The sequence below is a fragment of the Seriola dumerili genome, unplaced genomic scaffold (assembly GCF_002260705.1).
Source record: "Seriola dumerili isolate Sdu_G_001 unplaced genomic scaffold, Sdu_1.0 BDQW01000321.1, whole genome shotgun sequence".
NCBI lineage: Eukaryota > Metazoa > Chordata > Actinopteri > Carangiformes > Carangidae > Seriola > Seriola dumerili.
The window spans coordinates 4,291,818-4,311,299 of NW_019174576.1; the positions used below are offsets into that span (position 1 = coordinate 4,291,818).

A 19,482-nucleotide genomic window follows, 5' to 3' on the forward strand; every position below is an offset into this window, starting at 1 on the left:
TTGCACATTTCAGTATAACCTGGGTGCGAATCGACTCAAAAATCTGTCAAATTTAACAGGAATTAAATGTCCAACAACTGCAACACAAATAAAAATAAAAATGTCCACAGAGAAATAATGTTCCTTACAAAGAAACAGCCTTTGATCTTTGCCCTAAGAAGGCATAAACATTTAGAATCACTGACATTTTCACAAGGACAAATGACAAACCCATCACATTAAGTCTAAAACATAAATACAGCAAGAGTCACAGCACAAAGTTAAGAAAAAACAGCACATGTATTGGTTAGTTTCACCACTGTTATAAGGGGAAATGATATATTTCTGCTAACGCCCCGCTGTTACACCTCTTGAAGGTTTCTTCCTGAGATTGATAAAAGGTCTGATATCTTAGAGCCAGTAACTTTAGGGGTGTCTGTGGAATACTTTGGTATCTCTCTGCGAACTGAAGGCCTGACAAAGGTCTGGAGCAGACCTGACAAAGCTGGAGAAACAATTCTACTTGAGAAGAGCAAAACTGAAATGAGCAGAAATAAATCCAGACACTGTACAGCAGTACAGAACAGTGCAATCGTATTTGGTGGCAGGTTATAATAGAATTTGTTTTATAGTAATCTTGAAAACTAGAAACTTCCCTGACCAAACATTTCGTTAACTATTCTAATAAGCAGGATAACATATCTAAAATCTAAATATCCCTTAAATATAAATAACAATAACTTTTATAATAACGATGACTAAAACATCAAGAACGCATTGCGTTCATCCCGTGAAAACTTACTATACAAAGGTTGTATGCATTTCAGAACCTATTTAACTAAAAGACAACAGAAATAAGAAGATTCATACCATGCAAAGGTAGCAGTAAAGCTTTGCCTGTTCAGCTTTAACAGTACTGTTGCATTTCTGTTTCATCACAAATGTAGAATATGGTTTTATTGCTTTTTGATCACTTGAACTTATTCTGGCATTTTGTCATGAACAGTGCATCATTGTCACTCAAAGACGGCCAGATCTCACAGGTTTTTAAACATGTACTATTATACACAGTGAACCTTACAAGTCTACATGTCTCAAATGTTTTTATAGCCTTAATGCCTGAAATGGAAACACATGTAATCAGATGTTATATTTTGAACTCTTCTTGAACACTGGGTTCAAGGAGACATAACTGGACTTGTTGCTACTATCAAAGTGAAGCTTTTGTTAAAACAACAGGATTTGCTTTTCAAACCTCAAGCCAATAAATTATTTGTCATCCACTGTAATTAAGGACTGAAACAAAGTTTTCATTACCTACGTTGGTCAAAATGACACATAAAACAACCCAACAAACCTCTTGAGACTTTCCTGAGAAATTCAAAGTCAAATCAAACCAGGAGTCATACCGCTAAATGTTATTGTTGTTTAAAAAAAAAAAAAAAAAAAGTGATAAAATATTTGGACACAATTTTTATCCATGTTGCTTAACACTCTGACCTCCTAGCACATTGTCGCAGATCCACAGACAATCAAACAAGCACATACAGGCCTACTGGAGGCTTCTTCTTGAAAACCATCACCAGCATATTGAAACACAAATGATGACTGACTGACTGAGGGGGCTAAATGTTAAATAGATATACACCTTATTAAATTAAAATGAAAACTAACGCTCAAAAGTACAAATCTATACATTAGGCTACATGGATTTTTAAAGACTGCATTTATAGATTTCTCCAAAGGCACTGTTTGCAACAGCAGACTGCTCTTCCTCTCCCTTTTTCCTCACACTAGTGTTCATACAAGCAGGGAGAGAAACACGAGGGAGCATGTAAAAGAAAAAAATGAAAACTGAGGCATTTCATGGCTAATCAGCTAAAAGATTTAATGTGTTTTTTTTCTCGTCTTCCAGTTTAACTATCTTTTGTATCACTCAAACCAAGCCTTGCATACGGCCTTTTAGCCAAGACAAATGGCTGTGAAGCGAAGTAACAGTAAAGCAAAGTCTAAAGATGTGGTGTTAACTGGTGAAAGGCATTTAGAGCTTCCAGCAACTTCACCGATCATACCTCGTAAAAATCAGCAGCGGGAGGTTTATTAAAGATTTCCACACCTCAATGAATGAGCTTTTGTTTGGACAGCTCATGTGTTCAATAAAATACAGTTATCACATGTTTGTTTGTTTTTTTTTCACTTTTCTTTTAACAGCTGCCTTTCACTGTGGAGGACACATTTTGGTGTAGAAATCTGGCATTGATCGAGCCCGCCATCACCTCGACAGCCTCAAGCAGGTGAACGCTACAGGTGGGTGGAGAGAAGGGTGAGCAGAGCGCAGGACAGGCAGTGACGTGACTATAGGCCCTGAGGGGAGAGGGAGTAGGTCCGAGGGGTGCGATCGTAGACAGCAGCGAACAAGACGCATTCTGCTTTAAAAGACAAATAAAAAAAAACGACCTAAAGAAAAACACAGTCCAGAGCTGTTGCTGTTTCTAAGCTCTTAGTCTTGTTGCCGGTACTGAATAACAGACTTGCGGTCCGGTCCGGCCTGTAGCATGCTGTTCAGAGCCTCACGAACGTCGAGAGTGCCGGAACTGCAGTGGCCGTTGGGTAAGGGCATAGAGTCTGACTGGGGGAGGAGAAAGTTGGGGGGGAAGCAGGGGGAAGAGACAGGAAACAGAGAAGAAGAAGAGGGCGGGCTGGAGAAAAGAGAAGAGGAGGACGATGTTGGGATGAGGGTGGATGAGTTCATGAGGCCGGCAGAGACGTGAGGAACCAGGTTGTTTGACACAGAAGACGTGGAGGACGTGGAAGAAGAGCAGGAGGAGGTAGAGGATGAAGGGCTGGCTTTCTGTGTGGGCATCTGGGGAGACAGGGGCAAGTCAAAAAAATCTAATAAGTCCTGGGGGTGGTTGTTGGCCAGCAGGTTGTGATTCTGCTGCTGCTGTGTGGCCTGCAGATGTTGCTGCTGCTGCTGCTGCTGCTGCTGGTGCTGCTGCTGTGGTAGCAAAAGAGGCTGCTGTATTTGTGCAGCGTGCTGGGCATTCGGTGCATTCTGGGAAATCAGAGACTCCAGATTAAAGTCATCTCCGAATGCTGCTGCATGTCCTGCCAGACTTTCAAGACCTAGCCCGCCCTCCGTGCTGTCTGGGGAGGGGGAAGGTGAGCTGACAGTCAGGTCCAAGATCTCATTCATGGGATTCTTGGAAGACAAGCTGGGAGACAGTGTGGCCTGATGGAGTGGAAGAGACGGGTTCTTCAGGTGTGGAAAAGGGGAAATGAAGGACTGGGGGTAAAACTGAGAGAAATTGGAGCTGTGGCTCACTGTGTTGGGCAGAGGGCCCTGGTTGGTGGTGGAGGTGGTGGTGGGATTGTTGGGCCAGTTATGGGTCCGTTGCTGGGTTTGGTTGGGATTTCTCTGTAAGGACAACAGGGTTAAGTTCTGGGAGGGCGGCTGTAAAGTGGACTGGGTTTGGCCTTGCATTCTCTGTAGCTGAGAGAGGCTTCCACTTTGTGTCCTTGGTACAGCGTTTTGGTTCAGTTTCAGTTTGAGGATCTGGTTCTGGCGGAGAGACTGAGTAAGGGACTGGTTAAGCATGGGTTTCTGGTTGAACAGATTTGCCAGGAGGTGTTTGTTCTCCTGCTCCATTTTACGCATGCGGTCCTCCGCCAGCCGCTGCTCCACAGCCTGCTGCTCCTTTTCCTTTCGCCTTCTCTTCACCTCCTCGTCCATTAGCAACAGCTCCTCACGCACACGGGCCACGCAGTTCTCTGGGATCTTGATACCTGGGAAAGAAGAAGAGTAAACACTCAGACTTCACCAAATTAATTGTTAAATAAACACTTTTTTCTACACTGACTATTTAATTTAACGGTGATATCACAGCACATGTACTGATTGATAGACAGGTTTAACTTTGAATATGCACAGCTGTGCGCTTCTATAATGTGTGCTCCATTTCATGATCTTTTATATCTTTGTGAAATCATAGGAAAAAATAAAGAAAGTGGGCATCAATTTCATTTCCTCAATTTGCCATAAAGACGTGTCAGCTCTTTGACAACATCCCACTCTACCGTGAAAACAACTCACTGAGATCTGCAAATTCAAATTCACATTTTAATCTCTGAGCTAGACCTGTTCTCTATCAAGATTTAGAGATTATTCCTACCAGTGTGAAATCTAAAAACTAATACAAATGTGCATTGTGTTAGTGAACTGTGAATCCTTCTGGCAGGGGCATGTACTAACCGACTTGCTTGTTATGCTGCTTCGTTCTAAGGCGGACAATCTGCAGGATGCTGGTGCTGGTGATGTCAGACACCACGTCGGATACACGCTTCCACACACGCAATAGAGCACCACACAACATGTGGTACTGACGCAGGCGCATGCCCTGCAGACACTCCTGGCCTTCCTCTATTTTCTTACACTTCCCATTCCTAGGGAGAAAACAGAGAAGAAAAAGTCGCATCTTTTATACGTACACCAAAGGAGCCTATAATTCATTTTTACAAATCCCTCTTTCAAGAAAAATACATGGCAGGCTGACTGTTCCATAGTAACATTTTAAAAACATTTTAAGACCACTAACTGGTCACCTGGTAACAAGGTCACATGTGAGACTTGCAGGTTATTTCTTCATGACTAGTTCTCAGGTGATCTGCAAATCCTTGGGAATGGCATCTGACCTTAAATCCACCCTGACTGAGTCCTAATGAGTACCAGCCTGATTGCATGTAGTGAGCCATTAATCCCAAAGGACACTGTGGATTCTTGCTTACCAGTTGGCATGGCTACACTTCTTGAAGGAGAAGGTGAACTGGTTCTCCCAGCTGTCTCTGGCTTCCTCTGGAGTCACCTGGAAAAGCAACATAAACTGAAATTAGCTAAAAATCCATCTTTACCAACAGAGAAACTTTGTTGGAAGTTAAAGACACCTCTTTATTACCAAAGTCATAACATAATTTTATCTAATTTATAATTACTGATTGTATTAAGGAGGAGATGGCTCTAGTGTTCAGTGGGCTTATGGTGAATGGTCATTAATCATCACTCTGTTGTTCATGTAGGGAGGGAAAACAGGTAAAGTTTTAATTAGCTACATGAATGTAAAAGAAACTTCATCATCCCCACTGTTATATATTTATATACTGTAATACATTTTTCAGCTTGACAGTGCCTTTAATATTGCCTGGTCCAGTACTTCTCCATGGCCACAAGGGGGCAGCAGACTCCATATTCTAAATTATCCAAATGGTGACTGCAAATCATTTTAGCAGGCATGATGTGTCACTCCTGAAAATGTCCTGCCTTGTCTTTTGTCAAACCCTTCCCATACTGAGAAGACGTTTTTTTCTCAAACAAATGGAGACTACATATAGTGTATAGCCACTGGTATTAACCGGTTCATCAACAGACATTTGGGCCATTACCTTGCGGTAACGTTGGTGCAGGTTGTCCAAGCTCTCGGGGTGGGTCTGCTTGCCGATGTTGGGCTTGAAGACATTGAAGTTTTTGCCTCTTCCTTGCTCAGCCAGCAGCACACATGGGTGGTTACCTCGTAGCTGTGGAGAGGTCACACAGACAGTGAATTTTTGTTCAAGAATATTCTTTCTGTGGACATCTATTGTGTCATCACATTGCTATTCTATGAGGTATGGCTTAAATAATAAGGTTAGTTTTCTTATTATGACATGTACTCACCTTCTGGGATAGGTAGAATCCCTCATCATGACCACTGAGCTTCAGTGACTTGTTGTAAGCCTCATCCCAGGGCATACCTCTGTCCACACTGATCTACAGGGGTAAAAAAAACAAAACACAGACAAAGCATGAGGGGGAGCTAAGCAGTCAAGCAACAACATACTGCTGCCCTGAAAGTTAACAGGCATAATGAACGCATAATTCATAACATGCAGTTATACAAATGTATAAGTGAATGACACTCATCGTCTACCACAGTTAGGCATGTACCCAACACTCTCTCTCTATACTTGCTAAACTGGTCCTGGCTGTGCAGCATTCTGCCCTGCTGCCAACTATGAAATGTCAAATGTAGGTTAGCCTGCAGCCGACAGTGAAAAGCAGAAAATACCAGTAATTATCCTGTTCCCACCTACAACTACTGTCTACATAGGCTCCTTAGCCCTGGGCTAAGCCTGTATGATCACAGTCTTACTGCGAGCAAAGTGACATCCATCAAAACAAAACACGTATAACTGCAGAGGCTGCTACTACCTGTGAGACTGTAGGTTATGTGCAACGATTTCACTGTTGTGCCAAGTGTCTTTGTATCCAAAAACTGTGCGCAGTGCAAATGTTAAAAAAAAAAAAAAATCTTAATGAATAGTCAACAGTATGTGTTTCGTAATCTATGAAGATGGCTTTGCTGCCATTGAATGTGAACTTTCCATTGTTTGGTCTATTGGGAGCCTGCAAGCCGTACTGGATAAAACTCAAAAGAGAGAGCATAAGATTTGCATTTTTTGGCCATCATGTATATTCATAGCATCGCTTCTGGTTCATAATGCTCAAGCTGTCTTGGCAGGCACAACAAAGCAGTGTTCAGTCTGTTACAAGGCAAAGACGGTCACATCTTAACATGACGTGTGATGCTGTAAGAACAGTCTTGGCCTATATTATGCCTGTGCTCAGACTAAGTGTTGCCCCCTCAAGGCTGATACATTCTACATACAGCTCCACATAGCCGACACATTTCTTAATTTGTGCTAGATAGTTCTTATTTTGAGTCCTTTAAAATTAAGGTTAGACATGGCAGGATAACTCATGATATAACACAATGATGTCATTGTCTCACAACATAATGCTGAAAAGCCCTCTGCTGAGACACCTGAGATGAGGTTATGCGGTCCATACCTTATAGAGAACAACCTGTCCATCCTGAGGGTTTCCAGCTGTCAGGAAGGATTCCTGCTTCTCCTCATAGATCTCATCGTTACCCGGGGCGAGGTCTGTCAGAGACACAAAGAACAAGTGAACCAAAATAATGACCAATATTAGAAGATTAGGAAGTAACTTTATAAAACTCAATTCTCAAGGGCCAATTACAATCCAGTTTGAGGTACTGTACATTGACAGACAAACAGCAGCTACTGTCAGTGTTCGTCAACAATTACTGATATAATTGATTTATAACTTAGTTGTTGTCCAGTATTAGTATGTTCATTAAAAGGCCTGTCAATACATTTTAAAGTGATATCAGATTCCATTCCTGTGTTTTTACTTGTTGTTATGGTGGCGACCATTATGTTTACAGATTGTTCTTTGAAGTAAAACCTAAAATTTGGTCTTTATGAGTGACACTTGAGCTCCTTACCTAGGATTCCCATGTCGTATTTGCCTTCCTTCTTGTCCTTCTCAATTAGGTAGTCAAAGTTATCGGTGAAGTACTGGAAGAGATGGTTTTGCTTGTGGACCTCCAGGCCCAGGATACGATTCAGGAACTTGGTGATGCTGCAGTCTGAGATAAAAACAGAACACGGAACAGTTAATGAAACTAATTTTGTGTTGACAGATGATCACAAAAGACAGCTGCGTTATATTTTAAAGTAGGTGGCCTGAGCATACTGGAATGAAATTTGCCCACATGCCTCTTTGGGTACCCTACCTTTCTCAGTACTGATCCCAAAGCGAGACTCCCTACAAAAGATGCCCACATCCATCATTCCGAGTTTCATGTCTGAAATAAATAAAAACATATTTGCTTCACTGATTAATCATAGAAAACTTTGGCAGCATCTGTAAACTTAGAACAGCTTCACCAGCACGGTCAACTGAAGCTAAAACAGACCTCTGAAGAAGATGGCGTCACCCCCGGGGTATCCTTTGGGCGGAGGCACCTTGTTCTCTATGTGGCCAAGGATTGCTTTGGTGATTTTATCCAGAGCCTTGGTACCGTACTGCAAGAAAAGGGAAACCCAGTTATTATGAACACATTCTCTCAGATACTGTATACTGCTAAAAGAGAGACAATCTTAAATAGTTTAAATATTAAAGAAGCACATTTTTCCCATTGAACATCAGAATATGATTCTCATGTTCTTAAATTTATTTACCTTGTTTTCAAAATTGTACTTGCTCAGGTCTCTGGATTCAGTGGCTCTTCTGTCTCCATGGGTTAATGCACCCTGCAAAGTGGATTAGCAACATCATTATCATTCTTATTATCGTTATCATCATCATCATCATCACTATTATTATGAGTAGTTGTCGTAGTAGTAGTAGTACTATGAGTATTAGCAGTATTTGCTTAACAGCCATCTGAGCATCATCACACACTTGTACAGATGGACACAGTGATGGGAGAGTGCAGCTTCTACAGCTAAAAACTATATTGTTTCTCTACAATTATTATAGGATTAATATAACATTACAGTGTATATCGGTGTGGACTTTGAGCTATTAATTCTGCTTTTCTCAATCAGTTACTTAACATTGTCATACAGTGGATGTTATTATGTTGCAATAACTTTTTATAATTTGTAGAAATCCACAACTTTATTTGCATATTTTCCAAGCACAATTTCCACTGTAAACACTTTAACCACCACTTTAACTTAAGGTTGCATTACGTTCATAAACAGTTAAACTGTAGATTACTTTATAGATCAATCGTTTGGTCTATAAAACATCTGTCGGACCAACAGTTCAAAACCCAAATATATTCACAAGGAAATGGCATCAAATTCAAAAAATGTTTAGAATCTAGAACACAATTTGGCAAATAAATTTATAATCAGTCTGATATAACTCTGTGGTTTATTAATGATGTCTCATCTGTGAAACTACTCTGAGTCAAATAACCCAGGACTTAAACTGTGACAATAGTCTGATATGAAGGGTCCAAACTCTGTCAGATGCAGGTACATTTGTTCTGCATCAAACAGCGGCATGGGAAAGCATCATTACACACACGCGCACACTCACCGATGTGAGTACACAGCCTGGTGTGTGTCCAGGGTGTCAGAGTAAACTAATGAAGTTGAGGCGTGAAGGCAAACTTTTTCTTTAGCTGTCTACTGGCATTACTTTGTGCCTCAATAGGACTCCAATACACATTTTGCAAAGTGATAAGCAAATCATCTATACATAAAATTGAATGCCGAGGATACTGAAGATCCTAGCCTGTGTTTGGTGGTTTTTAGTGCTTTTAAGATTTCAAATGTACTGTGAGGGAGGTGAAGGAAAGTTAAGAAGACGCCAAGTCAACAGCAGACCAGCCTTGTGGCCAGCTGCTGGCTCTGCCCACACAGAAAAATGCCTTGGGATACCAAAACAAAGGGATGCCTTCGCCAAATATGACTTCACTGCTGATCTGGAGTCAGCCCTTTGCAAAGGTATTCAGCCGCCTAGTTGCAGTGACTATGTGTGTGTGTGCATTTGTGTTGTATCGGGTTCAGGCAGGCAAGAACCCAGACGAGATGTGACCTATTCTTGATGCAGATTACCGAATGCAGCTGGCAAACACAGGAACGACTTCCTGGAACTGCCATTCCCTCGCACCCTCCTTACCCTTTTCCCAAAAGAACTGTCATGCTGTGTCACTATGGAAATAAATGACTGCTAGTGCTGAAATGCATTGATAATTGTGGAAAATAACCACAGACTTATAAATTATCCAGACAAGCTCTTTGCTTTTTTTCTGCTTATTCAGTTTTCCATTCTGGAGCTGGAGAGGGGAAAGACCCAGAGTCTCTTGAGGGTTTGTGGAGAAAAGTTGATGTAACTTCAAGTGAACCAACAATAAAAGAGACTCTACAGAGAATCTCTAGTGTAGGGAACACCCCACGAAACAGGAAGGACAGAGGGTGAGAGCAGGGTTAAGATGCAAATGGCAGAGTCGTATGGCAACCCAGAGCACAACAATCAATAAACACAAAGCACAGATCCTCTCTGTTTACAGTGGAACAATTCTTCTCACACTCCATAGGATAAGAAGATGAAAAGGATTTTTTCCCCATAACACAGATTTCACTGAGTTAAAAAGAAAAACAAAGGAAATATGGGACAAAAGAAATTGTGCAAAATAAAAAGAGCGAATTCAACATGCACATCCACATAAACCCATTAATAAGGCCACTATATTTACCAGGCTCTCTAGTCTCTTTGCCACAATTGAGGCAAAACGTCTCTCCCCAGCCAACTCTGAGATGAGGAAGATGTACTCTGGGGCTGTCACCTGATTGGACCGATGGGTGCGACCTGAAAAGACAAGGAAAAGATGACGATAAGACACAGTCTCTACAACTAAAAGCGTTAAAGAGATGACGACTGAGGGAAATATTCTTCACAAATGAGGTATTGTTTTGCTAAGGTTTGAAATGACACACTAGCAGTATGGAATGATAAAGATTTTGTCATTTGAAAATAATTTCACACCAGCTTATCTTGATGTCCCTGTACGTGCAACAGCTGTGGTTTCAACAGACTTTATTGGTGTCAACAACCAGACACACAAAACATGATATAATAACAAAAACAAGTTACTGATTTCATGTGAACATATGCTGCACCCACTGACAGACAGGATAAATAATCAGAAACAGAAAAGTAAGAAGCGGGTATTACTGGTGACTGAATAGGATCTGCAATATCAAAAAACAGAGAAAACTAATCTTTGCTCTCATAGGAGAAGATCCTCTGTTTGAGCCAGGTGTTATTGACTATAACAAGTCTCTTGATTTCAATAGAAAAACCTTTTGGAATGTTTTTTCTTCTCGTGAGTAAATAACTTTTACTGTGTGTGTGTATTTGCACAATGTGTGCTCTGGCCTATGTGAGCATTAACCTGCTATTAACCCGCCATTTCATACAGAGCTGAACGGACGTCGCTAATGGAAAGTCTTATTTAATACGTTTCATAATTACTATGACCAATTAATTCATCATCCACTTCTCTCCGATGGTGTGTGTCTGTGTGTGTGTGTGTGTGTGGGGGGACTGAAGATGCAGAGACAGAGCATGCATTTTTTTAAATCCTTGTCATTTGCTGCAAAGCAATGCTGATACTCAGTAATGGATTAAACAACTGCAACTGTTTTCAGTGTGAAAGGTTAAATGTTTAGAGTATGCCATGTGAAATAACTGGTAGCAATCACAGCCTCATATGACCAGCAGTGTTTCAGTGAGACAAGACAGCATTTGTCCTAATTTAGTAACCTCTGGCTTAAACGTGAGAGTGAGGAATAAAATTTGGCAGGGCAGTGACCCTCTCCTGACCTTGAAGAAGAAACTACTCCTACAAATTTCTCTTTTGATATTCCCGATAACCTTTGACTCTAACATTGCTACCTGTTTCAAAAATATATATTGAAAGCAGTAAATGCTAGAAAGCTGATGAACCCCTGACAAATAGAAACCAGTCCATCTTTCAAGCTGTTATACGATGAAGTGCGGCAGAAAAATTACACTCAAGCCACATATTAGTTAACACAATGGTGTCAGTTGCAATGAGCCATTTTCCAGACTTCTTCCTCTTCTGTAAGTTACTTTTAATAATTTAGTTTTAGTCTCAAGCATTTACTCCCCCTTTACCTCTGAAAGGCTCATTGTAAGATTGATTTCCTTAACTCACCAAATTGCTGAATAGCCCTGTCTGCACTCCATGGCAGCTCCAGGGTCATGTGGACCCTGCGTCGCTGGTTTTTCACTCGCTTGTCCGCCTGCAGGGAAATCCCAGAGCTGGCTGCCTCTGAGATGATGGCCACCAACTGGAATAGAGAGTGAGGTTTGGAATATTGATGGAGATTTTAATGAACAACGTTTAGAAGGCAGTAAATTTCTTGAAGACGGTGGAGCCATTCAAGACATTACATATACGTATATATATATATATATATATATTTCAATTTGATGTATCTGACCTTCTCTCCACTCATGAAGCGGTCTTTTTCCTTGATGTTGATGTGGTCGATGGTAAGACCCTGCTCAGCCCGTGATTCATAGCGGACGCTACCGTCAGGACGACGAACTACACGACCTTTACGACCAGTCATCTGTAGTTAAAAAAATTACATTGTTCACTTCAATGCAGGTGGTGGCGACAGATGAAGAACATGTGAATCCCACCAGCTGGAGTTTTGTAGTTGAGTGTCTAAGGTTCGTACCTCTGAGACTTTATCTGGTCCGCCAAATTTATCGATGAGCTCATCCAAGGTATTAAGAGGTAGTTCTTTTCCCAGCACGGATATTTTGTTGAGGAGGCCCTGCTTCATGTCTTCTATCCTTGCTGCGAACACAAAGCAGAGGGGGTATTAACTATGTAACCCAAGCAGGTGAAAGTCACAAAAATAACAGGGTGCAAAAGGTTACACTGTCAAGTACTGAGTGGAAGCTTGTTTCACTGTCTATACATATATATTATTCATTGAGACACTTCTGAAACAGCTACAATATCTTCTTCTGCTACACTCTCAGACACATTAATCTTACTGACAACACAAACCAATAAAAAAAAGGGAACCTCCCTACCTGTCTGGCAGCTAGTGTGGTTCACAAAGATGACATCATCATTGTCTAGCAGGGAGTCGGGTGAGGAGTTGGAGTCTGTGTCCATGCCATCAGAGTCACTACTGCTGTCATCAGTGATGTTGATCACACCGCCGCTGTCCACTGTGTGCTTAGGTACCTTGGGGTGGCGACCTCTAGGCTTCCCTGATTGGAAGCCAAAATATGATATAAGACATTTGAACCTAGTAGTAAAAAAAGTAGTAATAAATCAAGAATGCAAGAAGAAGGGCGTTTTATTCCGAATCAAAGGTGCCTAATGTCACGCAAACAACCAGATATACAAAAATATACAGTATATATATATATATAGATACATACAATCAACACTCTGTTAACCGTTAAATTTACACTGCAGGGAAAATGCCTGGTAAGTCAGCTGACTGGCTACAGCCAGTAATAGTGAAAAAACGTATGGGCAAACTATTTAACGGTCCACATGCTGACATGGTGTGACAAATGCATCCTCTTCACTTACGTTTTCTCTTATTCCCTGGTGCCTTCTCCCTTCTCTGTTTCTCTGAAGGGAAATGTTTTGTTACAAGGGACTGAAATACTCCCCTAAAGCAAAAAAGAAGAGGAGAAGAGGAAAAAGAAACTTTTATTTTGACAGTAGAGTGATCAGGACAACACAAGGTAGTTGAGGCATTTAGACTCTGTACATTCCTGATATGGCCTCATTGTCAGTGCCGGGTGTTGACACGCAGATGAACGTGTGTGTGATCCAATATACTCAGACGTTCAGGCATGTCTGCTGTCTTGTTTTTCTTGGATGAGTCGTTTGTTGATTAAATAGCTGCTAATAATTTAAGAGATTTTCTGGTTTCACTGAGGATAAATGGTGACGACTTAAATATGGCCTGAATACTTCAATACAATCATTTGGCAGTATGGTGAAGGAACAAAAAAATGGAAAAAACCCGGAGACTGCTATAGCTTCCAGCAAACAGACAACTCCTTCAACAGGGTCAAAGGTGTCAGACAGGTATCAGCAATGTAAAACCTTATACCTGTGAGTGAACGTTTCACTGTTCAGACAGTGCCGTTGAGACATTTTTTCATTTTTGGTGAATATCCTTTCAAATAAACCTATTAACATTGGAACAAACAAACAAACACACAACATTTTCCATTTTACTCACTCTGCTGCAGAGACAAATCTGTCGAGATGCCCATCGTTCTCATCCAGGACTTCTCTGGTGCGAGACTCCCCAGTGGACTGGAGGCCAATAACGATGCACTGTGGTGGAGAAAAAATAACTACATATTAAAAAACAAACTTTTCTACTGTGTTACCTGGAGTTCTTTATAGAGGACTCATTTCTGGTGCAAAAAAATCTGACGCTTGTAGATTCACCAAATAAGATCCAAAACTTTGCTACGTAGACAAAGCAAAGTACTGACAACACTATGCATCAACACAGCGTTTATACAGCAGAAAAAAAGTATTCTGTGCTTGCAGTCCCTCCTCACTAATTCAACCTATACCTATTCAATCTATGGAATGATGAGAAATCCCCTGCTTGGATCTTCCTCTGATGATTTCTTGTCTTCTAGATTATATACACACACGATATGAGTCAGTGTTCAAGAGTGTGCTGTACTGACCTTTCCAGCCTGCAGCTCTTTTTGGGCCAGCTCCACCAGGCAGCGGACCTTGGCAGCAATACAGAGGTATTTGAAGAAGCGCTGGTGAGACGACCAGAACTGCCCCCACAGAGACTTCCGGCTGACCAGGCCCAGCTCATCTGCTGCACGCATGAACACTTGCAACGCCTCCGCCCACTGGACACAGATTCCAGATGTTCACAGTCAGTTTAAAGTACAGTGTTTTTTTTTTATGTCACACATACTAAAGACACAATATTAGCAGCTAATCCTCATTAATGAGAGGCAGGATGCTCACCAGTTTGGCAGCTTTGTTATAGACCAGTTTGAAGTCACTGTCCAGTCCGATCTCTTCAATGCGGAAGGATACCCCTGAGAAGCTCAGTTGCCTGGCAATGTACATCCCGCTCACTTTCATGTCCATGGCAACAATCTCCATGGCACCGACACCTCTGTCATATAAATTATTCAACATGATTCAATCACAGGTCAACCAGCCATAACTGCAAAATGATTGTAAGGAATTTTCCAGTAAGCACAGCGATATGAAGATATGTATCCACATGACTGAAAGCATAAAGCTCTGGAGTGAATTTCCTACAAACCTCTTCTCAATGGCGTGCAGGAAGTCATCAAAGATTCTGAAGGGCGTGCCCTCACCCCAGATTCCCAGGCGGCTCATATAGATCATGTTCTTTGGCTCAGAGGCACCTGGGGCAGAGATGAAAAAAACACATTTCAAAATCCTCATTGTGTTGCATTAGGTGTATGAATGTGTGTTTATTTGGGTGTAAGCCTACCTGTGGCACTGGCATACACCACTCTGGCCCGTGGCAGCTTGCTTTGCAGGTCAAGCACTGCCTTGCCCATCTTTGTAGATGTGGCATTCTTGGCTTTGTGGCATTCATCAAAAATAATCTGTAATGGTGAAAGGTCAAGGGCAAACAACACAGACAGGCAATGCCAATTTGTGTAAAACCACGGTTGGGATGTTCAAATGAAAGCGGGATGGAGCAACACATGGAATGTCAGTTCTGTGCTGGACAGATGATGTAAGTGACATTTTTAAAATGAAAGGATACAACTCCATCAAAGTCTGGCTTGCACCAATCCAGGATCTGTTTAATTCTTGTCCGCCGCTGCCCTCCTGCCTGGCTCTCTCCAATCAGCGCAGAGTAAGTTGCAAACAGGACTCCTTCTGAGGTAGCTGTGTCTCCATACTTTATCTACAAAAACAAAGCAAATGTTTAAAAGTGGAAAATATAGCTTGCTTTGTTGAATTTTCTCCTCTGATGCATATATAACCTCAGCTGTTGCCAAGAATAAAATACATGTTCTCAGGCTGTCACACTAATTCCACCTGGACCCACCTTGTTTAAGGCATGCACAGGAATATTCGGTGCATCTATGTCTTTGAGATCTCTCTCTGCATCAAATTTCAGGTCATTGGATATGCTGAACCTGAGGGAAAGAACAGGAAAGTCAGTAATTCAGCCGGTTACTGCTCCTACTTTACAATATAACCTGGCATACAACTGGACACAAAGCACCAAACTATAAATCAAGTATTGTAAACCAGAGAAACTGCAGCTGTTTTTAAGCTTTCAAGTTTGTTTTAAGGCCCCTGCATGAGGTCTACCAGAGTAGTAAATCTCTTACCATAGTGCTTTCTTCCTTCCTTTAAGGTTATTCTCCAGGATTATTCCTGCCACAGTGCGTCCCTTTCCGACCCCTGCCCCATCTCCGATCAGGAAGCCCGCCCTCTGGTTGTTCTGAAGTATCACCTCATGTTGCTGAGGGTGCATGAAGAGCAAATGCATGAACAAAGTTTTCTAACATAATCAAAACATTAATCGTCTATAGTCCCAAAATGAGTAAGTGCTTTATGTTTTGTGTGGAAGAGTGTGTACCTGGCAGGCGTAGATGATGGCCTCTAGCTGCAGAGCAGACAGCAAGCCATTGGTGATAGTTGACTCAGGGATAGACAGAGTGTATGTGATGTCAGGAGGAGGGACACTGGATAGTGTGTTGGTCTCCACCACTATGTCAGGATGAGAAATTCCTATGGTGGCTGAAGAGAGGGTTAAAGAAGGGAACATAAAATGTTAACAGCAAACTGCAGGAGTGTCATGTCGTATTTAAAAATAAAAATGTAGATGAATGAATAGGTAAGTCGATGTTGTCTAGTGGCCTACATTTAGAAGGTCTGTACTCAGCATATGTGTCTACGTGACCCAGTTCCTCTGACTCCTCTTCCTCAGCATCCTCTTCCTCCTCTGGTTGAGGCTGGGGTCTCTGAGCCTGGAAACAACGTAAAGATTTAATCAATGTAATTCACATTAACATTCGTGGCATTTGGGAGTTTTGTTTCTGGGAGTTTCTTTTTTCAGCTTAGGTGAAGACGGTTTAGTAAAGAGACTGTAGCTGGAAGTTTGAGGCGGGTGAGCAGTTAGTAAGAAGTCAGCAAAGCACATGTAGAACTCCTTATCAAGGAATATTAACCAGAGAAAGAGTAAAATAACAAATGAAATTAAAAAGTGCATGAAATCAGCTAAAGCAGAATGAAAGAGGGCTTTTTTAACATGTTTGTAACTGTAGACAAAAAAGTGCTTTACATATTCAGGCAAGAACAGATGCATGCTATCGGAGAAACTTGAAATGAGGAGAGTCCCATTTTGACGGATGACTCAATATTACAAAGCTTCTATTCTTGTCACATAAACAACTTGAAGGGACAATGCAGTATATGGTATTATTTGTTCTCTATGCAATGTGCATAGGAAAGAATGTCCCATATATGCAATATGCAGCAATGCTTTCATCATGTGTGTTAATATAGACTTGCCGGAAAAGGCACATGGATCACAGTTTCACTCATCACATACTACTACCTTCACGTACTACACTGTCAAAATGTGACCCTCACTCTTTGATTAGTGGCATGTTATGTTTCTATGTAAAACAGTCTCAGGTTTATCTTGTATTGCAAAAACACAGGGTAATAACTGCAGCACTTTAGACCTACGACACAATCTGCATATCTCTGCATTACTGAGAACTGCCGATGAATAGGCTCATCGAGTTAGAGAGCTTGGTTTCATTTCAACATTAGATTGGAGAGGTTGGTGCGGCTACCTGGAATCCTCCTAAAGGTGGGGTGCTGATAATAGCAGTTATATCATCCAAACTGGCCAAGCCATGAAACCTGCTGGTGCCATTCTGCTGTCAACAAAACATAAAATGAAGAAATACAAACTCAAATAAACACAGTGCCAAATGCATGAGAAAAGAGAAACAAAAAACAACACGAGAAACCATTGTATGTGTGTGCATGTGTTTGTCTGTAGTGCATGTGCATGAGAGCATGTGGGCACTTCGTGGATGTCTGATGGAGCAGCACTCAACAAAATGCAATTTGTTGTCTGGCGGTGAAAAGCCAGCGACAACAACAAAAAAAGGCAGATAAAGCTGCGTGTGTGTGGGAAACATAATGGATGAAATGAGGGCAGAATGAAAAGGAAAACATAAAAGGCTTTCAGTAGGCAGGAGAAATAAATGTGCTCTGATTCAAATCAAAAAGATATCCTCCGACCCATCTAATTCAAAGAGGCCTCGGTGGCGACGCAGGCAGGACTGGAGGAACAACATTTGAAAACAAAGTTGTTCTACTCAGATCACCAGCTTGGAGACCATGATACACTACAGTTCAATGAGCGTCTTTGAAGAGACAGTGCACCAAAAACAAACATAATTATTATTTACAGAATCTCATGCGTATCTCAGTTGCTAATTTGGAGATTCTGTTTCATGCAGCACTGTGACAACAGTAAACAAAGTGGTATGACGGGGGTCTGATGTGCTCGGGCTGTAAAGTCAGAACAGCTGGTTTCCACATGTTGACATTCAGTCAAATAGTCAGTCTATTTGAGTATTGAAAATGTTCTAAGAACAATGGATGACTGAAATGGATTTGCATTTGCAAGTAAGAGTGTGTGAAGAAATTGGTTCAAATAATTTTTTTTTATGTTCAGACTACATCACTTTTGAAGTGCGTTAAATTTTATCCTCTGACAGACAGGAACTAATTTTATTCTTTTACAGTGATTTTAGCTTTTGCTAAACTTTCAAAACAACAACAATTAACTGTGTAAAGGAGACTATAAGCTAACTTAAGTCATTTATGCTGCAAATGGGTGAATAACACGGGGAACATCCCTCGTTCAACCATGGCGCCACATGTCTGTCCTGCTCTGCCTGCTATCAAATTAAATATTAATAGAAGAAAATTATTGTTTTGAGTGTAGATAACACTGAAGCCTGGGTCAAACACAGTTGTAGTGTGGATCATAGTGGCATTTGTGTGTTTTCAGAAGAATGAGCATGAATGCTGCTACACCATGAAAATCCCAAGTGAGAATGAAACTTGTAGCAGCTTGCCAGATCAGCACTAATGTTTACAGAGGACAATCTGATCCTGGCTTGCTGGTGCTTGGTGTCTACCCCCAGTACACACATGCATGTGATTACTTTAAAAAAGTTTTTGTTGCATAATAATTGTAAGATGAGCTGTTGGTGTGGTAACCAGTGTGTCTGGTAATGACGTGTGTGTGTGTGTGTGTATGTGTGTGTGTGTGTGTGAGCGCTTGCTGCTGACCTCTAGCTGGCTCTGTGCTGGTGTGGTGGTACTAGTGTTGACGTCCCAGAGGGTGGGCACTGTGTCCAGGTTATCTGTGCTGATGAAGGACTGGGCATCAGCATACTCCGACAGTGAGTCAGCCGGAGAGGAGAACAGAGAGTTTGTCGAGAGGTCATCAATGCAGGACAGGTCCTGAAGGCAGAGAAAGAGAGGAGGTGTTATACTGTGAAAGTGACACATAGATTCCTAAATCAAAACCAAGCCAGACATAGCTTTCATATCACTCCCTTTGCATCACGATTCATGGGACTAAAGGAGGACTATGAATCCTAAATAAATATACCATATCAGACAAAGCACACATCATGCAGCAGAGGAATAGTGTATACCATAGAAATAAGAAACCTATGAATGGAGGTGAACCACAGACAATAAAAGGTGGCACATTCATTCTGGACTTCAGCCATTACGGCACTCTTTCAGGACTAACACCAGCAGCCAAAACAAAATCTAATCACACACAGACGTGTGAGAGTGAGCATGTAAAATGGAAAGCGAGCATAATGAAAGTGCTTGTGTCTGTGTGTGTCATTTTAGCCATGGCTCCCTTCCAGTCGCCCCTCTATTCATATCCTTTCCAAACCATTAGCATGCCATGTTCTTTAACCAGACTCTCACTGGCACCCCTGGGCCCCCTGAGACATATAAACATGGATGTGGGGAGATAGGG

The 19,482-nt window shown here is 41.5% G+C and overlaps 1 protein-coding gene across 4 annotated transcripts in view; it reads right to left on the reverse strand.

The window, feature by feature from the left end:
• Window positions 1-1,409: 1,409 nt before the first annotated feature.
• Window positions 1,410-19,482, reverse strand: part of sbno2 (strawberry notch homolog 2) — a 59,278-nt gene continuing 41,205 nt past the window's right edge. For 2 of the 4 annotated variants that reach the window (XM_022759206.1, XM_022759209.1), the window contains 28 exons: window positions 18,771-18,944; window positions 17,252-17,338; window positions 16,312-16,417; window positions 16,027-16,187; window positions 15,776-15,909; window positions 15,487-15,577; window positions 15,199-15,342; window positions 14,917-15,034; window positions 14,722-14,827; window positions 14,415-14,568; window positions 14,117-14,293; window positions 13,651-13,748; window positions 12,987-13,069; window positions 12,473-12,655; window positions 12,109-12,230; window positions 11,866-11,997; window positions 11,577-11,712; window positions 10,092-10,204; window positions 8,059-8,130; window positions 7,794-7,902; window positions 7,611-7,682; window positions 7,320-7,463; window positions 6,860-6,954; window positions 5,687-5,779; window positions 5,416-5,547; window positions 4,765-4,841; window positions 4,232-4,422; window positions 1,410-3,765 (listed from right to left, as the gene is read on the reverse strand). In XM_022759206.1, the coding sequence (XP_022614927.1) occupies window positions 2,480-3,765; window positions 4,232-4,422; window positions 4,765-4,841; window positions 5,416-5,547; window positions 5,687-5,779; window positions 6,860-6,954; window positions 7,320-7,463; window positions 7,611-7,682; window positions 7,794-7,902; window positions 8,059-8,130; window positions 10,092-10,204; window positions 11,577-11,712; window positions 11,866-11,997; window positions 12,109-12,230; window positions 12,473-12,655; window positions 12,987-13,069; window positions 13,651-13,748; window positions 14,117-14,293; window positions 14,415-14,568; window positions 14,722-14,827; window positions 14,917-15,034; window positions 15,199-15,342; window positions 15,487-15,577; window positions 15,776-15,909; window positions 16,027-16,187; window positions 16,312-16,417; window positions 17,252-17,338; window positions 18,771-18,944 (4,590 nt within the window). In that variant the 3' untranslated portion in view covers window positions 1,410-2,479. The remainder of the gene's footprint in view (window positions 3,766-4,231; window positions 4,423-4,764; window positions 4,842-5,415; window positions 5,548-5,686; window positions 5,780-6,859; window positions 6,955-7,319; window positions 7,464-7,610; window positions 7,683-7,793; window positions 7,903-8,058; window positions 8,131-10,091; window positions 10,205-11,576; window positions 11,713-11,865; window positions 11,998-12,108; window positions 12,231-12,472; window positions 12,656-12,986; window positions 13,070-13,650; window positions 13,749-14,116; window positions 14,294-14,414; window positions 14,569-14,721; window positions 14,828-14,916; window positions 15,035-15,198; window positions 15,343-15,486; window positions 15,578-15,775; window positions 15,910-16,026; window positions 16,188-16,311; window positions 16,418-17,251; window positions 17,339-18,770; window positions 18,945-19,482) is intronic. The other 2 variants (XM_022759207.1, XM_022759208.1) reach the window with 2 other exon arrangements.